At 40.0% G+C, this 24,668-nt stretch overlaps 2 protein-coding genes across 2 annotated transcripts in view; both read right to left on the bottom strand.

Annotated features, from left to right (window-relative positions):
* Window positions 1-24,668, bottom strand: part of pitpnc1a (phosphatidylinositol transfer protein cytoplasmic 1a) — a 75,411-nt gene that overhangs the window by 41,770 nt on the left and 8,973 nt on the right. The window lies entirely within an intron of this gene.
* Window positions 12,841-16,458, bottom strand: LOC115784660 (H-2 class II histocompatibility antigen, A-U alpha chain-like). Its single transcript, XM_030735974.1, has 4 exons — window positions 16,355-16,458; window positions 14,141-14,383; window positions 13,778-14,059; window positions 12,841-13,670 (listed from the first exon to the last, which is right to left on the bottom strand). Exons 1-4 carry the CDS (start codon window positions 16,407-16,409, stop codon window positions 13,528-13,530), a joined length of 723 nt encoding a protein of 240 aa, XP_030591834.1. The 5' UTR covers window positions 16,410-16,458; the 3' UTR covers window positions 12,841-13,527.

Genomic DNA, 24,668 nt, shown 5'->3' on the forward strand with positions numbered 1-24,668 from the left:
CAAAAGAACCTAGAACAATATCTAAAGAACTGCAGGCCTCACTTGCCTCAGTTAAGGTCAGAGTTCATGATTCAACAATAAGAAAGAGACTGGGCAAAAATGGAGAGTTCCAAGGAGAAAACCACTGGTGACCAAAAAGAACACAAAGGCTCATCTCACATCTGCCAGAAAAGATGATTCCCTAGATGTTACTGACAGAATTTATTCAATGCTCTTCTTTGTATGTCTGTAACAAATATTTGTAATGTTCCTTTAAGTAATGCGTTTGGTCCAGAACTCAGTGGAGCGGAAGTAACATTCAGTGCGGACTTTTTAGAGTGTGACACAAGCAACAAGGACTATGGGGCGTGGGTTTCTGCATCTCCTCGCCATCTTCATACAGGACTTAAGTATATAAAGGACTCATGTCAGTTGTTATGGTGAAGTTATGTGTCAAGTCCAATTTTTGATCCGCTCATTGAGAAGAGTGAAGTGCAACTCCGAAGTTGATCGTATTTCTCCCGTTTGGTTACAGCAGGCAATGAGGTGCGTTCAAGGTGTCTGTTAATTTGAGTTTCCATGTAAATGTGATGAAACAGGCATTTTATGTCTGTAAACCTAACATGTACTGGGTTTATATTGGTCATAGTGTTATTATAAGGCATGTTACATGATGTCTAAATGATTGAAGTTTGCTGAATGTGTAAGAAAGGAATTAATGGTTACTGTTTAAGAATTGTGAGGTTTCTAAATACAATTTTTATTTTATTAGTTCTCACGATGGCAACGCTGAGTGATCCTGTTGGTGAGCTTGGAATAAACCATCTGTATATAAAGAACTTGTCCTCGTGGTGACTGACGGGAGTAACAGTGAGAACTCATCTGCTCCTTGAGAGTGGACGAGAAGGAAGTGAACACAACCCAAGTCGCCTACAAGAGATGTCCTTGCACAAGACTCCACCAGATGCCACCAGCCAAGAACGGGTTTGAATGTCCTAACAATACTAAGGAAAGACACAGTGAAGGGTTCAAGTGTGCTGCAGAAATTTAAGCTGAAGATCACCTACAAGTTTGGATGCTTTAAAGTGCAAGCAAATAGGTCCTAAGGTGTTTTCATTATATCTGCATCAAGAACATTCAAGTTTACGATAATTTAAAGTGTTGAGCTATTTATGCTTTCATATTATTGTTGGTAATTTCAGACCCATGCTACTGAAACTTTAAGTTTCACAAGTCTTGGACTTTAAGTTTGTAAGAATAGATTACTCAAAGTGTTCGCTGATATTCTGCAAGTTCATCTTCTGTGATTAATCCAACTTAACCACGTTTATATAATCAGTCTCTAAGAGGTGCTAATTTAAGTAATGTGAAATTGAGTGTGCATTGTTCATTTTTGTGGTTTTACTAAATCAACCCAAGTGCATCCATTCACCCCAACTGAATCCAACATGTCAGTCACAAATGCATCTAAAGATTATGATAAACATGAGGAAAGGAATAATACCAAACCCCAGGAATATCCTCCACTGTGCAGTTCTCCTCCACAGAACATAGATGGTCTGCAAGAAACCCAAGGAACATTAGAGGTTCAGACATCAACGAGTAAGTGTCCACAAACTACACAGGATGTACAACAAGCACCTCGCAAAAGCCATCGGTCACGAACATTAATTGAGAAGGGAAGAGAAATGTTGAAACCCAGGATTAAAGAGTTGGAACAAAGCTTCAAGATTAAGTATGAAAAGTGGAAGGTTCTAGCAAAGGATGCACATCATTCACTTTCTGGCAGCTGTTCAGATGAAGAGCTACAAACCATAATAAACAACATCTCCTGTGCATCCAGAGAACTAAATACAGCATATGAAAATTGGCGTAAGGTGGACAATCCTGATAATAATGCAAGACGCAGAATTGACAGCAGTGAAGAGATAACGAAAAATGTTATTGAGACTGCAAAATGTTATTTGAGAGGAAAGAAACCAGTTGACACACAGTTTATTGGACATGAATCTTTCTTAATGTCTGAGAAGTCATATCACACCAGCAAGCACTCACAGAGCTCTAGTGTGTGCAAAGACTCACAAAGATCATCAAGGGTCACCTCTAAGTGTTCCAGTGCAACATCCGTGAGCAGACAAGAAGCTGCAGCTAAAATTGCTGCAGCTGAAGCAACTCTGGAAATTATACATGAACAGCAGTGTCAACAAGCAGAGCTTCTAAGACTGGAAGCTGAAGATAAAAGACAGATTGCAGAGCAAACAGCTGAAGCTTGTAGACGACGTTTAAGGATGGAGGAAGAAGAAGCCCTGCTAAAGGCAAAACTGGAGGTGGAAAATGCTGCCAGGCGGAAAATTTTGGAAGACAAGCGAAGGGAACTGGAACGGTTGGAAGCAATCAAACAGCTAAGTGCTGCGAAGGCATCAATGCAAGTATATGAGCAAGATGAAAATTCAGAAGAAGAAATTAGGCAGTTGCTACATGATTGCAGATTGGAAAGGGAGAAGGAAAGTGACAGAATTGACTACAAGGGTCGAAATGTTAACGCACCAGAGCTTCCTTCTCCACAACATACCGTTACACAGCCACTGCATGATGGCAGTATAGCAGCACTTGCTAGGGTGTTGGCAGATTCTATCAGTGCCAGTCGTCTTCCTATACCAGAGCCAACTGTATTCAGTGGTGACCCTCTGAAGTATAAGAATTGGAAAGCTGCCTTTCAAACTTTGATAGACAGAAAAAATATACTGGCATCTGAAAAAATCTACTATTTAGGCAAGTACGTTGGTGGACCAGCTAAGAAGGCCATTGAAAATTATTTCCTGCTAGGCACAGAGGCTGCTTACATTACAGCATGGGAGGTTTTAGAGGAAAGATTTGGAAACTCTTTCCTTATTGCAAAGGCCTTCAGAGACAAACTAAATGCATGGCCCAAGATTGGCTCCAAGGACAGCTTAGAGCTTCAGGAGTTTGTAGACTTCCTGCATAGCTGTGAAACTGCGGTAACCCAGATTAATGGATTAGAGATTCTTAATGATTGCAACGAAAATCAAAAAATCCTCTCCAAGCTTCCTGACTGGCTGACTTCAAGGTGGAATCGAAAGGTCTTAATAATAGAAGAAGAAACTGGAAGATTTCCAAGCTTTAGCCAGTTTGTACAGTTTCTTATTAAGGAAGCAAAGATTGCATGCAATCCTGTTACCTCACTCCATGCTTTGAAACAATGTGATGGGGAAAGGGCCAAACCACAAGGAAAGCGGGGTCATGCAGCTAAGGTTCTATCAACAAACAGTGATGAGAAGAGTGACACCTTAACTTGTGTATTTTGTGAAAGATCAGGTCACAGTTTGTACAAGTGTAGAAGATTTCTGGAAAAACCAACAGTAGAACGACACAAGTTTGTTCAAGAAAGTAAACTGTGCTTTGGCTGTCTCAAACCTGGACATCATTCGAGAGACTGTAAGAATAGAAATACTTGCAGTACATGCCAGAAAAGGCATCCGACTTGCTTACATGAGGATCGGAAGGAAGAACAGAAGTCAGGAAAGTTTGAAAGAACAAAGGAAGGCGATAGCTGCAGGAAAAGAAACGAACAAGTAGAAGAAACCAGAGCAAGACAAATAAGTGAGGTGACATCTAACAGAGTTCAGCATGACAACACCAGCACTCAGACATCCACAATTATTCCTGTGTGGGTTTCAGCAGTGAAAGAGCCTAACAAAGAAACACTTGTTTATGCACTCCTTGATACACAGAGTGACAACTTTCATTCTTGAAGAGACAGCACGTTCTCTAAAGGCAAAGGGTGAACAGGTCAAACTCAAGTTATCTACCATGGCCTCTAAGACTACTGTTGTATCATGCCAAAGGCTCTCTGGTTTGCAAGTCAGAGGATTCAATTCAGAGAAGAAAATAACTCTTCCTACAGCTTACACAAGGAAATTCATTCCTGCAAATAGAGATCATATCCCTACACCAGAGACAGCTAGGGCATGGGCTCATCTTGAGCACATCGCTGATAAGTTAGCTCTTCCTCAAAGTTGTGAAGTTGGCTTACTAATTGGCTACAACTGTTCACAAGCTCTTCTTCCTAGAGAAGTGGTGTCTGGTGAAGAAAATCAACCATTTGCACAGAGAACAGACTTAGGATGGAGCATTATTGGATATGCCAGCCCATACATGGATGGTGGAGACGCTATTGGAGTGAGCCATCAAGTTATCACAAGGCAAGTGACACCATCACTCCAGCTTCCATCCAGTCGCAACCATGAAGTTCACTATGTGTGCAGGACACAGATCAAAGAAGTAATCTCATCTGACATAATTAAGGCACTTGAATGTGACTTTAATGAGAAGGTCGCTGAGGACAACTACTTCTCCCAAGATGATCTTCAGTTTTTATCAAAACTGAAACAGGGAATCCGGCACAAAGAAGATGGTCATGTTGAGATGCCTCTCCCATTTAAAGGGGAACGGCCAAACTTACCAGACAATATCCAGTGTGCTGTCCATCGCCTCAAGTACCTAGAAAGAAAGCTAAGGAGAGACAGACAGTATTATCAGGACTACAAAACCTTTATGGAGGAGACTATTACTCGCGGAGATGCTGAGAAGGTCCCAGATGCAGATCTTCACAAACACCCAGTGTGGTATATCCCACACCATTGTGTTTATCATCCACAAAAGCCTGGCAAAATACGCATTGTTTTTGACTGTTCTGCCCGGTCTCAGGGAACATCCTTAAATGATCACCTTTTGACAGGTCCAGAACTGACAAATTCCCTTGTTGGTGTCCTGTGTCGCTTTCGCAAAGGAAAAATAGCAATCATGTGCGACATAGAACGCATGTTCCACCAATTTCATGTCAAGACTGAGGACCAAGATTACCTCCGCTTCCTCTGGTGGGAGAATGGAGATTTGGAGTTGGAGCCATCAGTGTATCGTATGAAAGTCCATTTATTTGGTGCTGCTTCTTCCCCAGGATGCGCTAACTATGGACTTAAACACCTTGCCGCAATTTCAAGAGAAAACTTCAGCAAAAAATCTGTCAGCTTCATAGAAAGAAATTTTTATGTAGATGACGGCTTGACAAGTGTGTCCACTGAAACTGAAGGAATCCAGCTGGTGAATGAAGCAAGACAGCTCTGCAGCAGAGGCAACTTAAAGCTGCACAAGTTCACCTCCAACAGCAAGAATGTATTGTCATCCGTTCCCGAGGAAGAACGTGCTGGTGGAGCCAAAAACTTGGATATGGCTCTCGGTGAACCATACATGGAGAGAGCGCTTGGTGTCCAATGGTGTGTCACATCAGATGAGTTCCAGTTTAGAGTAGTGGTAAAGGAAAACCCTATCACTAGAAGAGGAGTATTATCCACAGTGGCATCAGTGTTTGATCCACTCGGATTTGTTGCACCATTCATCCTTGCAGGGAAGAAAATCCTCCAGCAAATGTGTCATGAGAAGGTTAGCTGGGATGATCCTCTTCCGGATCATCTGCAGCCTCAGTGGGAATCCTGGTTGAGAGGTCTTCAAGATCTAGCCAGCATTAAGGTACAACGATGTTTTTCGCCATCAAGCTTGGGAGAAATCGAACTTCATGAGCTTCACTATTTTTCAGACGCCAGTGCTTCAGGTTATGGAGAGTGTTCATACCTGAGAATAGTGAGTGCATCTGGAGAAGTACACTGTTCCCTAGTGATGGGGAAAGCAAGGGTGGCTCCTTTAAAGGTGACAACTATACCCAGGCTCGAGCTCTCTGCAGCCGTTGTAGCTGTACGCACAAGTGACATGCTCCGGGAGGAGCTCGAAATAGAAAGCCTGAAGGAATACTTCTGGACAGATTCAAGAGTCGTCCTTGGCTACATCAACAATGATGCAAGGAGATTTCACGTTTTTGTAGCAAATCGTGTCCAGCGTATTAGGCAGAGCACTCATCCTGACCAATGGAACTATGTTGCCTCAGAGGACAACCCTGCTGACCACTCTTCTAGGGGACTGACAGCTGTACAGCTAAAGACATCGAACTGGATTAGAGGCCCAGATTTTCTGTGGCAACTACAGCTCCCAAGTAGGTTGATCATGGTGGGAGAGATTTCAGAAAATGACCCAGAACTACGAAAGGCTCATGCCCACAACCTTCAATCAAGGGAAGAGCGGTCGCTGCTTGATCGTCTTGAAAGGTTTTCAGATTGGACAAGAGCAGTACGGGCAGTAGCCACACTGAAACGTAGAGCGAAGGGCCAGAAACTAAGGTCCAATGAACCCACAACCTTGGAAGAACGTAAGGAAGCAGAAGTTTTTCTTATAAGACTGGTTCAAGCCATGCACTTCCCTAAGAACACAATGAGTCGTAAGCAAAATGGACAAATCAAAGCAACTGACAAGACAAACAAATTGCACAAATTAAACCCATTCCTTGATGAGCAGGGTGTGCTCAGGGTAGGAGGGCGTTTAACCCACTCCAGTCTTCACCCTCACGTGAAACACCCAGCTATCCTTCCCAAGGAAAACCATTTGTCAACACTCCTTATCAAGCATTATCATGAAAGGGTGCAACACCAGGGACGGGGTATGACTGTTAATGAACTGCGAGCCAATGGTGTTTGGATTCTTGGATGCAGTAAGGCAGTCTCGTCACATATTTACAACTGCACAAGGTGTAGGAAGTATAGACGCAGCACTGAAGAACAACGGATGGCTGACCTCCCACAAGAGCGTGCAGAGTTGACTCCACCCTTTACATACTGTGGGATGGACTGCTTTGGACCCATCTATATTAAAGAGGGAAGAAAGGAGTTAAAACGTTACGGACTTTTACTGACATGCATGTGCTCCAGAGCCATACATATCGAGATGCTCAATGACTTAACAACGGATGCATTGATCAATGCTCTGCGCTCATTTATTGCATTGCGTGGAAGTGTCAGACAACTTCGCTGTGATCAAGGCAGCAACTTTATGGGTGCAAGGCGTGAGTTTGCTGAAGCTATGAAGGAGATGGATGGAGAGAAACTCAAAAAATTTGGATGTGAGTTCATTATGAATACTCCATCTGCGAGTCATCAAGGTGGCCTTTGGGAACGGCAAATACGAACGGTACGTAATGTCCTTTCATCCATCCTTGACCAGTCGGATAAAAGACTTGACAGCAGTTCTTTAAGAACTTTCCTCTACGAGGTTATGGCAATTGTAAACAGCAGGCCATTAACAACAGAACATTTGCACAATCCATCTGGTCCAGAACCTTTGACGCCTAATCACATCTTGACTATGAAGTCCAGCGTTATTGCTCCCCCTCCTGGAAGGTTTATCAAGGAAGATCTGTACCTTCAAAAACGATGGCGCAGAGTACAGTTCCTAGCCAACAGCTTTTGGGCACGGTGGAAGAAGGAATATTTGTTAAATCTTCAGAACCGGCAAAAATGGAGCAAGGTGAGAAGAAATGCAAAGGTCAACGATATTGTGCTACTTAAGGATGATTCTGCACCACGTAACCAGTGGAAAATGGCAAGGATCACGGATGTGTATCCAGGGAAGGACGGACAAGTGAGAAGCATCAGGCTGTTGATCAGCGATTCAACTTTAGATAATAAGGGAAGGCGGACCACAAAACCCACCTATCTTGAGAGGCCCATTCAGAAGATAGTAACTTTACTAGAAGCTGATGGATGAATCATTTTCACACCTTTCACACTTGACACCTTTCGTACTTTTCACGCTAGTTGTTCTTTAATCTCAAATGTGATTTGTTATGATTCACAATGGTTCAATTTAACGCAAAATCACAGGTGATTTGGTGGGAGTGTTACTGACAGAATTTATTCAATGCTCTTCTTTGTATGTCTGTAACAAATATTTGTAATGTTCCTTTAAGTAATGCGTTTGGTCCAGAACTCAGTGGAGCGGAAGTAACATTCAGTGCGGACTTTTTAGAGTGTGACACAAGCAACAAGGACTATGGGGGCGTGGGTTTCTGCATCTCCTCGCCATCTTCATACAGGACTTAAGTATATAAAGGACTCATGTCAGTTGTTATGGTGAAGTTATGTGTCAAGTCCAATTTTTGATCCGCTCATTGAGAAGAGTGAAGTGCAACTCCGAAGTTGATCGTATTTCTCCCGTTTGGTTACAGCAGGCAATGAGGTGCGTTCAAGGTGTCTGTTAATTTGAGTTTCCATGTAAATGTGATGAAACAGGCATTTTATGTCTGTAAACCTAACATGTACTGGGTTTATATTGGTCATAGTGTTATTATAAGGCATGTTACATGATGTCTAAATGATTGAAGTTTGCTGAATGTGTAAGAAAGGAATTAATGGTTACTGTTTAAGAATTGTGAGGTTTCTAAATACAATTTTTATTTTATTAGTTCTCACGATGGCAACGCTGAGTGATCCTGTTGGTGAGCTTGGAATAAACCATCTGTATATAAAGAACTTGTCCTCGTGGTGACTGACGGGAGTAACACTAGACACTTAGGAAAATGTTCTGTAGACTGACGAGACAAAAGTTAAACTTTTTGGAAGGTTTGAGTCCCATTACAGCTGGTGTAAAACTAACACAACATTTCATAGAAAGATGGTGGGGATAGTGTGATGTCTGCAGCTGCTTTGCTGCTTCAGGACCTGATCGACTTGCCGTAATTTATAGAACCATGAATTCTGCTCTCTACCAGAAAATTGTGAAGGCGAAAGTCCGGCCATTAATATGAAGATTTTTGGACTGGCCTATTCAAGGTATGGGATTAAATCCTATTGAGATGCTTTGGCATGATCTTAAACAGGCCATTCATGCTTGAAAACCCTCCAATGTGGGTGAATTAAAGGAATTCTGCAATTCTCTCTACTTTCTAATGTTCAGTGAAAACTTAAACAGTAAAATAATGTAGAACTTCTTAATATTTATATCAGGTTCTGGAAAAGAAGCAGATGAAGTGGAGGAGCAAAGCAGTGCCCTATGATCCCAAAAAAGCAAAATAACAAACTCTGATATTAGTAAATATAAAGTGAAAATACAGTAAAGTATGTTAGGAGTTATTGGAAACCTGTGGGAAAGTTCCACTCATTTTATATGAGAGAGATTATCCTAACCGTTGCTGTGAGTCCTGTTATTACAGTACATTACTCTTCTGAGAGCAAAAGAAAGTCAAGAGATCTTTGAATCTTAAAGGAACAAAAGTTTTCTAAAGTTGTCAGCAGAGGTGGGAAGTAACGAAGTACAAATACTTCGTTACTGTACTTAAGTAGATTTTTTAGGTATCTGTACTTTACTTGAGTATTTATTTTTCTGAGTACTTTTTACTTTTACTCCCTACATTTTTACACAAGTATCGGTACTTTCTACTTCTTACATTTTCAAAACAGACTCGTTACTTTTTAACACGTCAGAGAGAAGTTTGCATTTCCAGTCAGTGCGCCGTCAATCATCAAACGATCTGAGCCTAAACGGAGGAATAATAACATATAAGAGACAATCGTACTGGCGTGTTCTCCATCCCTCTTATCGGGTACAAAGGGATTAAATACACAAACCCATATAATTTATGTCTCATTTATAGCACTATAATCAGGGGTCACAGCGGGCCGGACCGAGTCCGTAAGTCGTGCTCGCGAGACATAAACAGCTAAGCTAGCGCTACTGAAGAGAAGCGAGCATAAAGGGAGTAACGTGTGTCAGGTAAATGCAACATTTCGAAATGCTCAACACATATCAGCAAACACAAAGTGTGTGCAGTTTGTCACACAGTGTGTCTGCTAGCTAAAAGAAGAGCTGCTGCATTTCAGGGAGAGCAAAGAGAGATTAGATTTAAAAAGGACTGGAAAACAAACTGAAGTATGCTGACTTTGTGTAATTCAAAGATTGTATGAATTACAATCTTTGAATTGTAATTCATACAATTCAAAGATCAAAGATTTATTACGTACTAAACCTGTTTATTAGTTTAGTACGTAATAAACAGGTCAGCTTGTTGTACTGTATTTACAGTAAAGCTCTGTGTTGGTGCACAGAGGCTGTGCTCATGGTCAGAGTTACAGGTTACATGAAGTGTAGCAGAGATGAGTTTGAATCAAAGCTGCTGATGCTGAGATTCATTCACTGAATCCAACATTTCTACAGCCTGTATGCTGTCAGTGTAGGGGATGGAGATCAACTCAGATAGCTGTGAAATACTGGGTTACATCTTTGTGAATTAAGTTCATCCACACAGAGCAGTAAACCTCAGAGCAGCAGCAGCAGGTCAGCTGATCACAGCCTGCACACCAACATCATTTACTGGAGCTCACAATAGAAAGTTGTGATTCTTCTCCCCATGCAGAGCCACTACAGCTGATCTTAGGGTTCCTCCACCTTCTGAATCCCACTGTAACCCCTGAGTATCCTCATGTTTGTGTTTAGGTGGAGGCACAGTCACCCTCTACTGTGGAGGACACAGAGAATAGAGCTGTGTTTAAATTCCCTTTGACAGTTTGTGTCCTACATAACAGATTCAAGCTGAGTGCATTCATTAGGATTAAAATTTAGATTGGAATAACGTTTGTATTCTCAGGTATTATTTTATATTATTACAATAATATATAATGAGGTTCAGTTAGCTTTACAGAAAGATAGCTGGTAGAAACGTCCTCCAAAGAACTACTTTTACTTTCTTACTTTGAGTACATTTCAGAGCCTGTACTTTTTTACTTTTACTTAAGTAAAGAAGTTGAACCAGTACTTTGACTTTTACCAAAGTATTTTTTAACACAAGTACTTGTACTTCTACTTAAGTACAGAATGTCAGTACTTTTGCCACCTCTGGTTGTCAGTAATATCAAAACAAATCAAAACATCCTCTATGCTGTTCAGCTGTCCATCACTCACAGTAATCTAATTCCTTCTGAGAATAAAGTACATTCATGCCACTGCAGTCTCAGACCCTGTCTACACGAGAATGTTTTCAGGTGAAAACTGTTAACTTCTGTTGTTTTGAAATGCTTCGGTCTCCATGTTTGTCTAATCATGGAAAATGTGAGTGTTCCATAACAGGAGGTACTGGCACATAACTATGGCCTGGCACTGAAACGACAGCACTTTCTGCTCTGGTGTCCTATCACTCTCTTGTGGTTCCATGTAAATGGTGATAATTTTTAAAACTTTGCCGACTGCACACGTGACTTTTCTAAAACAAAAAAGTAATGATACTTTTTCCAGCAGATCATTCTCATGTTAACAAGACCTCAATGTGTTGTTCAAACCCAGACAGCTGAGACAATGAGGCTCAAGCTGCACCAGAAGTGTCTATCTGCTTAGAGCAGGATCCTGCAGGTGCTACACCCCATGCTTGTGTATAGCCTGTTTGGACCTTAAATACATAAGAACTTTCTATATAAATTCATGGTACACATCACTGTACTTTACAGCAATGTAAGATTAACATGAGGATCTGGGGAGTGGAGATGTCATGGTCCTGGACGGTCTGCCCAGCGTTTTGTGTTTACCGTATTTTTCGGACTATACGTCGCTCCGGAGTATAGGTCGCACCAGCCAAAAAATGCATAATAAAGAAGAAAAAAACATATATAGGTCGCACTGGACTATAAGTCGCACTTTTTTGGGGGGGGGGGGGGGTTGATAGAATCCGAGACCCAGAGCAGAAATTCCATCTTGAACGGCAATTTAAAATAATAATGGATTAAAGAACAGGACGAACACGGTTACGCCTACGTTACGCTAACGTAACACATTCAGCTACATGACGCACAACGAACACGTGTTCGGTATGTTAACGTAACATTAAGTTATTCAGATAACCATAGCATAAAGAACATACTAACAAGTTAACCAAACCATCAATCCATTGAATTCTTCATCCTCGGTGTCACTTCTAAAGAATTCCGTACACTCCGTAGACGAAGCGCCGCTTCCTCTTCTGTGTCGCGTTAGTCAGACTCGTCGTCAGCTGCAGTTCCAATTATTCCAGCCTTTCTGAATCCCAACAGGATGGTTTGTCACTGAAGCCCATGTTTTCTTGATCCATCCAATGACTTCCAGGAAAGTTGGGTGGCGCATTCTCCCAGTTGCCGTTAAGCTGTGCTCTCCATCCATCATCCACTGCGCCCACAGGTTACGCAAGACTGCCTTAAAGCTGCAGTTCACGGAGATGTCAAGTGGCTGGAGTATTTTGGTTCATGTGTTATAAATGTCACATATACGTCGCTCCGGAGTATAGGTCGCACCCCCAGCCAAACTATGAAAAAAAGTGCGACTTATACTCCGGAAAATACGGTAATTTTATTTTCCCCGTGTTAATTCCTAGTTTGTTTTGGTTTTCATTGTTCTTAGTTCTGGCTTTATCATTTGTGGTTTTCTTGTTCCTTCATCCCTGTCTCCCCTGCGTCTGTGTTCTGGTGTCTGTTTGTCCTTTTGTCTTATCCCTGACCTTATATGTTTCCATATTGAGTTTTATTCTCAGTGTTGTGACTAGTCTGCGTTTCTGTCCCATGTCTGTGTCTCTGTTTCCCTGTGCCGTGTTCCTTGTTTAGTCACTTCCTGTTTTATTTTGACAGTCTTGTGTTCCCCGTGCTTTGTGTTTAGTCTTGCTTCCCCTGCAAATTTTATGAAAATGCTGCATTTACTCAAAGGACCCAAATGTAAATATCTGTAAGAGTGAAGGAATAAAAGAATAAGAAAATCCGTTAGTCTGAAATAAAGCATAATACACAGTAAGTTCAGCAACTGACAAAGAACAATGACACAGAAGAAACAGTTTTGCATTTATTATCAGTTACTAGCAAATTGCTTGGTGTTAGGTCAGTAAACAGTACAATATAAATATGTAAAATGAAGACTATATGAAAATGAATATATATTGTAACATTATTGATAAATTATAGAATAACAATGGGTTGCTTCATAAAACACTTTATGATATCATGATGCTGAGCCAAAATTTGTCTTCTCATCCCCTTGTTGTTGTCTGCTCTGCTGCACCATTTTCTATGCTTTAAAAAAAATTTGTGCTGACTGTTGAAATACATAGTGTAACAAATGTAGAATGTGCACAAACTAAACAAACGTACCATGCACACACTAAACGTGAGCAAATGTGCACAGGGCGAATGTAGTCATAGGATCGCCATTCGGTGCTATATATGTCATAGATGTTGGCACTTACCGTGCCCTAGGCAATGATTATGCAAAGTTTCATCAAGATTGGTCCACTCATCTAGGAGAAGATAGGAAACATAAAAACATACATACAGAATGATCCTCATACTATGATGTATTGTACAAACAGTGATGACTTTCCAAAACACAGTAATTAAACAAGTGACAAAACAAATAAAGACAAACCGGGATCCTCACAGATGTGTGTCATTCAGTTTGAGTTATATTTTTTCCCTTTAATTTAATGATATATTAGAATTTTTGCATTTAGCTGCTGATAGATAGTTGTGATCTGATGTTAAAACAAGAGACGACAGAATGTGAGAATGAATGGTGTGAAATTGCCCACTGCAACACAAACAAGGACAAATTAATGGGTGTGCTATGTACAGTATGATCCGTTTCTTAATCAGTGGGACTCTGAGGGCTCTGATATTGGCTTCCTTTCACATAGAGGAATGTTCCTGCAGCAACTCCAATAAGTCCAAGACTCAGGCCAAGTCCACAGAAGATATCTGGACCATTACCAGGCTCATCTATTTCAACCACTGTGAAGGAAATGATAAAATATTTTGAGTTAAACATTCAATATTAAATGATGAAGATTTAAAATTTTTCAAAGATTCAGCATGATACAAAGCTTCTTTGTTCTCACCCCAAAACTTTGTCAGAGGCTCCTTCAAGGCTTCATGCTCCACAGTGCAGCTGTAGATGTCACCGTCTTCTGGGACAAAGTTCAGATAGGAGAAAACATAAAATGTCCCATCTGAATTGGATAAAGATTTGATAAAAGGATCTTCCACTTCAACTTTTAGATTGTTCTTGGTCCACTTCATCTGGATGGAAGGGGGGAAGAAACGATTGACGAAGCAGATGAGGGTATTCACCTCCTCTTTTATTACTTCATCTCTGGGATACAGGAAGATCTTTGGTGGCTCTGAGGGTTAATATAACACAATGTACTAAATGGTTGTAGTGTGCCAAAATTGGACAGAGTGAAAAGTTCGGTATCACCTACCTTTATTCTTTAAAGCTGACTTGTCTTGCTTCCATTTCTGCATAATATTTATGCACATCTCTCTGTACTGTGTTTCATATTTGTAAGCCCATTCAGGACGCAAAGTTGTAGGTATTTGACTCTCCCAAATCAGAAGACCATTTTTAAAGTCTACATAATAGATCTCATCGTCATCCATTGTTAAAGAGAGCTGAGTTTCACTTGAGTCAAAGCATCCAAATGTGTGACAAAAATCATGGCTTCCTAGGAAAATGGAAAAAATCAGTTCAACAGCAAAAACTTAGAGAGGTCTTTGAAACTTTGTGGATCTGTAATATTTCATATAAAACATAATAAATGTAAAAAAGAACAACTGGATTGTACAAATGTGACAGAACTGTTAGACTTGATCCAGTAATGAAATGATCCAGTAATAAATAACCATATAAACACTAAATGACCCTTATTTTAAGTATCTGGTCTTTCCCCTTTGTGGAGAAATATCTGCAACTTAATGTTTCCAGAATCTCTCAGAAACACTGTTGCTTGCCAACAGTGTTTCTGATTTACGCTGATTCCTCCATACAGAACAGCAACATCTGTGTTGGACTAAGGTCACAAGTTTGACCATTCGAAAACATACATAATTTTACACTCTGTGAAGTTGTACAATAACAGCACTCACAATAGCCATGATACAGCAGGTGTGGTCTTCAAATTCACTGTATTTTTATGGTAATTGGTACTGCACTGTTTTTTTGTGGACAGACTGCAATTACTGGTCGTGAAGGAGGAAGAGGGTTGCAAGCAGAAACATCTATATAATTTTATGGTACACAGAAGCAGAGGGTTGGTGTGTGAGAGGAGGATGCTAGAGATACAGTGAGATAGAAGATTATCTGCTGTGGCGACCCCCAGAGGGAAAGAAGCCAAAAGAAGAAGACATGAGTGGAAGAACCCAAATGTAAATACAGTATCTGTCAGAGAAACACAATAGTAAGAAAAGCTGTCAATTTTCATTCTCACAGAGTTTGTCTGATGTATTACTGAGAAGACTCCAAGATAGAAAACAAAAGAATTCAGAAAAAGTACAAAAAGTAAGAAAATACATAGGGACCACATGGTAGCATAACAAGGGAGCTCAACAGATGATCCAACAAAATGGGAGAACACCGTCACAGTCTGAAGAATATGTAGACTGCATGGAGTGTGATGTTTAGGCCCAAAATGCAGTCATGGAAAACAGGCAGGACTGAACAAAAATTGGCAGTTACCCAAGTTCTAAATGCAGAACAAAGTCCAAAGGATGAGGTGAAACACAAAGTCCAAAAAGGGACCTACCACAATCTAGAGGCACAAAGAACCAGGAACACACAAGGAATGTAAACAGACACTCTGGGGGTTGGCAAGGGAGCCAGGTAGGATAAGGGAACCCTTAAGGAGGTTGACCCAAATGAGCAGTGCAGAATGATGGTTCTGGGGGGTTGACCTAAGGGCCAATTATGGAGACAAAGCAGTTCAGGAGGCCAACCTGAAGGCTGGCAGGACATTAGAGAGACCTCTCCAGAGGTTGAGGAAGAGGCCAGAAGTAGTAATACAACAAAGCTATAACCAGGAACTAAGGACTTGGTAATAAATACACTAAGGAAAAACATGAGGCAAATATAAACACTAAGGAAACTAAGAATCAAACTATTTCAATAAACAAAACTTTAAAGTTGATAAACTCAAAAACACTGGGTCATCAACCCAGGAACATAACAGTATATTCGAAGGACTAATTACACAGGTGGGCACAACGAACCACGGAGTGCAAAAGAACAAGTGCAGAGCAGCACTCAGAAATCTTCATTGTTAGTACCAAAATTCACTTCCCAAAAAATATTTTGTGAAGATAAGACTTTCCTTTCCCTATTATTAAATAAAAACACACACTGGCTGTCATCACATCGAAGGAAAGCACCTCACTGTAGTTGACCTTCAAATTACTTGTTCACCATGTTTAATATATATATTTTTTTCATTTTGTTAATTGGTGTCTCTTGATCTACCTTTAGCACTACTTTTAAAATCTGATGATGTTCTAGGTCATATCTGTAAATAAATATATAAAATTCTAAACATTCACAAACACCTATGTATCACACATATATTAAAAATCAGAAATTAACTTCCATTTGAATATCAGATTAGATTCAAGTCAAATCCAACTACTATTGAGAAGCACATACTTACTTTCTGCAGATATGCAAAATGTTCCTGAGAAAAAAAGTATAATTTTGAGGAACATGGTTAGTTTGTATTTATTTGAGAGTGCTGCTGAAGCTCTGTAGTCCCTGGTTAAGGCTCGTTGTGTTAAGCAAAACATTCCTTATTCCTATCAGTTATTAAATGTGTCCTGTGGGACTAGATAAACTGGTTTAACTAAAACAAACAAGAGCTGGAACCGCGGCTGAGTACTAAAAAAGTATGTGGTAGCACCTACTGGTCCACACTCCAGTCCAGTGGGTGGCGGTAATGCACCTATAAGCTGGTTTGCCCACCGCCATTAAAACCACAAGAACAAGGTACTAACGCCCATAGACATATGCCTATGCTAGCGCCTAATGGAATACCCTAAAAAAATTGAGCCAAGCTGAATCTAGCTGAGCTGAGTAGGTACTAGTGGAAAAGCGGCATTCTCTGATATCTCCATGCTGACAGCATGATGATATAAGCTCTGTAACTAGAGCTCTGCTAGCATTATAGAAGGTGAGCAGCATAAACAGAGTGTGTGTAACTGGCAGGTGATTTGAAAAGTTTCAAAGAGCTTGGGCTGGTGCAGAGCAGGCTGTGGTGTTAATGGCCAATGTTAGCAGGCATCAGTTTAAATTTAAGGACTGGACTGGTACTTAATGCCTGAGTGTTTGAGCTGATCTGTCTGCTTACACCTTGTTGAATTCAGTTATATCCACAAAGAGCAGTAAACCAAAGTGCAGCAGCAGATGTCAGCTGATCAGTGTGTAAAATTCTTCCCATGCTGCATCGCTGCTACACCAGATATTACGTTTACCCCAAATGCCAAATCTCATGTTAACCCCAGGACATAGTGTATCTGCCCCTGTTAACGTTTGTGTCTAAGACAGCTGTTAACACTTTTAAATGGTGATAGTTAAAGATTTTGAAATTATTTTGTTTGTTATTTTATTTGAATAATTTCTTTATTTATGCTTTCTGTCTTTTATTTTATTTGTATTTTTGTGGCATGCCTACATTACTGAACAGTGGCAGTAGAGAGATGGGAAACACAGCAGAGAGAGGGGATGATCTGCTGCAAAAGGCCCAAACTGGAATCGAACCTTGGCCAGCGTGACATGTGGTGCTTGTACTACCAGGAGAGGCCCAACTTTTTATGGATTTGAGTGTGAAATGTATTAGAATGTAATTTGCTACATGTGCAGTGAACAGAGTGAAAGTGTTGATACCTCTCTAATTTAGGAGGATGTTGGTCCTGTCAGTCCTCTCTTCTGACCTGCCAGTGGTTCAGATGGACTTAATCAACCACTTTGCTGTCCTACCAGTCTGCCTGTCTGATCAGAAACCAGTCTTGTCAAGGATAAATAGAGGTAAGTAGTTGCACAGTTCAGTGTGTGTTGATTTATCAACAGAATGCTTTAGATGAATCTGCTTTTATAAGCACCGTGTAGCCATTTCATGTTCAATTTCTGCATTTGTTGATGTTTAGCACTGCAGAAATCCAGCACCTAAATGCATGGGATTAACATCTTGCCAGCATCAGCCCTTTGGGTCCAGTTGTCCTGGACCTTTTCAATATTTTACAAATTTTCAATCACCTACCAGAATATTGATATTCCTTAATGGAGACTTAGCTGGGACCAATGGATTGCTGCCTGCTGGTGCAGTTTGTCCACCTACTACAGTTCCACAGTCTGTGGTGGGGGCACTGCATCGGTTTATAAGAACCACCTCTGTACTGTCCTTCTTACTGCTTTATTTCTAATAAACATTTATGTCAGTGATTTCTCTAATGTCTATTTATACAATTTTTAAACAACAAAATAATGTGCCATTCTCCTCAGCACAGTGCAGTGGAGAATGCAGTGCTGCCAGCTTCACAGGGATGTGCAATGGCAGCAGTTTGACTGGACATCAGCGTTATCAGGTACTGTCCATAATTTGTTTTTTTGTTTTATTTTCTTTTTGATGGTGTTTCTTTTTGTTTGTTTTTGGATTCTTTTTTCATTTCTGACAAATGTTCACCTCAGTAATTATGCTAACTGCTAACTCATAACGCTTTTCTGATCAGCATCACATGTCCACATTACTGAAGTTGCAGTATTTTTTGCACTTTTACTGAACAGTTGCAGGTTGGCTTTGGAAATTAATATTAATGCAGGCATTTACCACATTCTTTCTCTAGGAGGACCTTTGTGACCTTGGCATTAAAGACACTTAATATGTACACAAAGACAAGGTGTATATTTTACATTCAGATTATGTATGTCATCTAACTGAAAATATGTTTAATTCGTTTGTGTAAGAACTATAATATTATAATTATTATTATTACTGCTTTATTTTATTTTGTTATTCTGGCTGCACAGAGGAACCTGCCAGTCCACAGCAAACACCTGATGACTAATGGGGTACTCAAGCAGAACTGGTAACACAATGTCTAAATGCAAAAAGTGATTTATATTTCAACAATGTCTTTGTTTGCAGTGGGCTTTATGTTATTTTCTTTAACCACGGGGCAGTTGATTGTAAAATCTTAGCCACTGTTGTTCCATATTTTTTTCTGGGTGAAGTTCTGGCAACAGCAGCTGCCACTGTTTGAATGTAATGTTGATTTTTACAATAAAATACTGTTTTATATCACACAGTTTTATTCTGTTTTTCATCAATGACTGTAATTAGGTTTAAGGTACATCATTTGTATTTGGAATTGTTTACCATAAATGGTTTTCAATTGTCACCGTATTTTATGCAGTAAAATACAGGCAACCACAGCAGCCAGTATTTTACTGTGAACCCAGTTTACGGTGTTTTACCATGAACCTGGTTTATGGTGTTTTACTGTGAACCCAATTTACAGTATTTTGCCGTGGATCTGGTTTACGGTATTTTGCTGTGAACCTGTTTACGGTATTTACGGTAGAACAGTTTACAGTTAAGTACCAGCAACCACAGCTGCCAGTATTTTACCGTAAATTCAACTGTTTTTTTTTTTCACAGTGTAGATTATCTCAAAATCCAAATGCCTGGGTCTAATGGTGAAGCTCTTTCTTATTATTTCACAGAAGAAAGTTATAAGAGTAACTTGCAGATGTTCTTCAACTTGGCTAGTCATCTGTTCCTTTGTTAAAATAGAATATGCCTATGGCAATGCCAAGAAGTCCAGGAATTGAATCCATAGTAGCCTCCTGTGTCTATCATCCTCCGTTGAGAACAAATATTGTGATAACATGACTATCAAAAGCAGTCTCAATAACTGCTTTCAACACTCCTTTACATTGATGTGAAAGAATCTTAACACACTTTTAAACTGTAGTGTGGCTGGCTATTTACAGGTGAGGCATTGCTGCACTCAGAGTCATGATTTTTAAATTAATATTTAATTGCATTATAGATTCCAATATGCAGTGCCAGTCAAAGGTCTGAGCAGAATGGTTGAGTGTGTCTCACAGTGTGACTGGAACAGTATATATATATATATATATATATATATATATATATATTTTTTTTTTTTTCCATTGTAAATCAGTAATATCTGCAGCTGGAAAACTCTTGATAGTCACCTCGATAATCCCTTCTTGTAGATTGAAATGATATTGAATTCCACCATATTTCCATATTACAAAATGCGCGCGCATCGCTACCTACGTCATCATTGTTTACAAACAGTAAAAGGGTCTCTTACTAGCAGAAACACAGCTCTTATATCACTTTCACCTTGTACGTGCATCTTTGTCCTGGCAAATGTAGTCCTGTAAATAGCTGTCAACTCTTCTTTGGCAGCTGTTTGTGCTGTTGTCTGTGCAAGACCCTCCACCTTTTATCCACAGTATTCCTGACTTCGCGCCACTACCCATAATTCATAGCGGAAACCGGTTGTTTACTTCCGTTTGCGCTGTTGTTCAGGGTTGCGGGCTTACACACTTGCCGTTCAGTTTAACATTTTAACACTGCAGTTTCTTTTACCTGGCCTAAATGGTACCACATCCGAGGTGGAGACATTGCAAGGATGTTTTAAAAAGCAGCGAGGTAACAGTGCCTCACCCATCACTTGTGTAAATGACATGAAATTATGGCCTGAAGTCAGCTACATCGACATTATCAGGTACCTTGTTTTTTCCGAAGGTGTTGATGGCGGGGAAATCGCGTAATTATAAGAGCACCAGATTACCTTCAAAGCAATAAAATCAATAAAGTAATGCTTAACAAACAAGGCAACGTTGTTTTCCTTAAAGCAGCTGTAGAGCCGAGCCAGAGCATCGGCCAAACTAAGTGCTTAGCATGGGTCATGCTAAGGGAAAGTGGAGCGGTGGAGACAGTCAGCTGTTCCTGTATCACGGATTAGGGAAATCATGTAGTGATGCTGCAGCTATTCTGTGGAAGGTATATCAATTATCTGGATATCAGAGTGTTCAGATCACTGAAACAGAAAAACTGGACTGGCCGAAGGCTGTGATCGGGGAGACACGCAATTGTCATCTTGCTAACTGCTACGTGTTTACATGAAGGCACGCATTGTTTAAGCTTTGTGCAGGCTGTATGCTGTAGTGTCACACTATAAATAAAATAACGTAAAAAAAAAAGAGGCTGTACATTATAGGAAAACTTAAAACATAAGGAGAAAATACAGTAATAGGATGTGCAACTGGGTAGTATAATTTGGGGGAAAAGGAACAAATTTACAGAATAAAATAATTTGAAAAAATGTACAGACTGATGTAGTGACAACCGACAACAGTACAAGTTGAATCCGAGCTCATGTTCCAACTAATAAAGCCGCCTGTTACAGTACAAAGTAACCGAATTTTGTCATTAACTCTGGCTCTGACTTTGGGTAACCGGAAGTATAAAACCGAACAGCGGAAGTAGCAGTCTGTCATGGCAGCCTACGTGTGCTCTTCCAGAAACCCGTGGATACACACTGAGTAGTGTTCAGTCAAGCTATTTTACATTCCCAGAGGTTATGGCTGTCAGGGAAAATCTGCTGTCTTTTTTTTATCTGGTGTGTGTAACCTCCAGGACCATAAGGATGTCCCAGAGTTTGCTCTTTTTCCTGCTATGGGTGAACTCTTGTATTTGCTTTAAATGTCAAATTCTGTTATTAATATAAAAATACCCTAATTTTGTATGTGTGCTTTGGTAATTTCTGCATGGCTGTTAAAATACAGAGAAGTCAGTTACACATGGACACAAACAAACCCATACCAGGACTAACAAAATCATGGCAGACAGGCATAAATACACACTGGGACCATCTGGTGTGTTGGATGAGGTTCCACTGCCAGTGCTAAACTTTGTCGTTGCAGTCCCAGCTGCACACACCAAACAGATTTTCAGGTCTTTTAAGAACCCTAATAACACCAATAAAATCATTGAATATCTTAATTAAAATAATTTTATGAGAGATAACTATTAATGTTACTAATTGTAGGGGCCAGAGCAAACAGCTGTTTCTCAGTCTGTGCCGGTCAGTTGGACTCACATACAAACCTTGACACTTGTCTGCTCACAGAACACATACACAAAGCCTCTTCATCATCAAAGAGATTCATAATCAGTTGCAAGCTGCTGATGTTCCTATAGCAACCAGGGACACTTGTGCCTGTTATTTTGGTATGCACATCATACAGGTGTGCACACAACCACATACTGTAGATGACTTCAGATATACATTTGCATATGTGTGTGTGTGTGTGTGTGTGTTATGGTTATTACATCAAACAACCTGCACCCAATCTTCAGGTTTCTCTGCTGAAATAGCCCTTTGACATGCTGTGGTTCTGATGAGATATACATAGAGCCCCTGTTGTGAAGGTTAATGGTACATGAAGCAAGAGCTGTGAATGACACATTTTATCAGTGTCGGGTGATGACCAGGTTAGTGGAGCTGATTAGATTCATGTGTGTGGGATATGGAGTGTACGTCTTGTGCTATCTTTTGAAAGCCTTTGAAAGGATCAAATAATAATTATGCAGCTCATTGAATGAATCAGTCAAATCTCTTGCTTTGACTTGCTAAAGAAAGCATTTTCATTGGTGCACAGATTGCTACTCAAACAGAATTAATTAGCGTCTGCAAACGGAAGAGAGTAATGAGAAACTGCAGGTCTGAGTCCAAACTTAAATCTGTGACTTTTTATTGTTTTCACAAACTCCAAAGCTGTAATTATGCTCCTTCAGGCTCCTATAAAAGGAGTGTTTGCATACATTTGCATATTTGTACAGATACATTAACCACAAAGTAGAGAAAAAAAAAATACGAAAGAAAAGAAAACAGGATGTGGTTGACAGTAACAACTCTGAAATAAATAAGTTAGGATTTATCGAAACAAATGGGTAGGATGATGACAATAACAGCCGTTATATTAAGTGTGGCAATATGCTAAAGTATATGCATAAATGGTGATGAAAAATATCTTCTAAACTGTACTTTACTTATTCAGATCCAAACTATATGTATGTTGAGGCTTGGGAGGAATGCCTTTTCAGTGCTCTGCAACTTACATTTACACTGTTCATCTGTTTCCAGTTTAAACTAGGGTCTGAATACAACTATTATTGAGTGAAAAAATCATCATATCATTGTATATACATGCAAACAGAACAGCCACAGCATTAAATAAAACCCAGAGAGTGGCTGAAATCAGTAATGTTTTGGCAAAGCAATGCTCTGCTTGGAAATCTTGGATCTTGGCATTCATGTACATGCCAACAAACAAACATTACTGTAGAAAGAGTCATCCCTCGTCATCACTCCTTAGCCTTCCCCAGCAGGAAAATTTGCCAATGCCACATGGTCAAAAACGGCCAGGAACAGCTCGAGGAACACGATAGCCAAGGACATTCACCTGACCTTCACAATCTCCGCATCCCGATCCAATGAAGCAATCCACAGTAGTTACAACCCCCAGAGACCCAGCCTGCTAACCACAGCGCCCATAGGACATGCTAAAAAATGTCCCATTATGCAACATCAAGTCAGGATTTCTGGGGGTGTCCTATGGCAGGTCAGTGCTACTTTAGTGGGCTAAGAGTGGATCTATACAGGTAGGCTCAGTGTATACAAACAGTATGAGAAGTAATTGTTTTTCTTTTTTTTTTCAGCACTGTACTTCACAAACTAGTAAGAACTTAATGGGAACATGACACTTTACTCCACACATTACCGCCTCAGCTGTGAAGTGAGCTCTGCTAAATGTGCTGCAGAAATTGCTAAATGTAATGTAAACAATGGAGTAGGAGCTGCTGTGCTGGACAAAAGCAGTAATGGCTAGGTCTGTAAAAAAGAAACTATTTAAAGATATTAATCAATAATAAAAATTATTATCAGATTAGAAGCTCATTTGCAACAGTATTGATACTAACAGTGTTGTGTTTGCCTCTTCCGGCTGACACACAACGTCACACAGCAGCACTGCAGACTGGCAGGGACACAGCCTCTCCCCTCATTTATAGATAAAGTAGTTGACAACACTAAACACACTTTAGGAAGAATTTGAAGAGGTCACTAAAGCTCCTGTTTCCACAACAGTGAAGTATTGAACAGTTATTCGTAAATGTTAACCTGGCTGGCGTACAAATGAGCAATAACCCAGCCTCAGGTGTCACAAGCTAGTGTACTCCTGGTGCCGGTCAGAAGCCGGATAATTGGGAGGGTCGCATCAGGAAGTACATCTGGCATAAAATCTTAGCAAATCAAACAGGCAGATCCATCTGCTGTGGCAACCCCTGTGGAAATAAGGGAGCAGCTGAAAGTACCTTTATGCGATAGCCACATTAGGCATCTGTTATCATTAAGGTAGTGGCTAGCGGCTGAAAATAGTGTTGTCATTGTGTTATTTTTTGTATTGTTATAATCTTTTTTTTTTTTTTTAAATGTTCTTGATTTTTACTAATTTTCAAAAATGTTATTGAATATCGAGTATTTTCATGGGTGTCAGTGTCGAGTTTGAAATACCAGTATTGCGGCAATATCTAAAAGCATGTATTCTGCATTACACTTTAAAAAGAGCACACACCATACACACCAAATAAATAAATCAGTGACAGGACATATTTGGGCCAATACTGCCCTTAAAATTGGCTAACTGATACAGCATATCAGTCAATATAATATTGATGGGAGACTTTTCTTGAAATAATTAGCTACAACTTGCATTTTTTTATTTCTGTAATTTTAGCAACCTTCTGGTGTGAGCCAGTTTAATTTTGAAAATACAAGTGATAAATCACTTCACATTATAATATATAGAGTCTGACTGATTGTGCAATCCATCGCATCGTGCATTGTGATGACATTATAGGGCAGCATGCC

This window comes from Archocentrus centrarchus, chromosome 8, assembly GCF_007364275.1.
Source record: "Archocentrus centrarchus isolate MPI-CPG fArcCen1 chromosome 8, fArcCen1, whole genome shotgun sequence".
Taxonomy (NCBI): domain Eukaryota; kingdom Metazoa; phylum Chordata; class Actinopteri; order Cichliformes; family Cichlidae; genus Archocentrus; species Archocentrus centrarchus.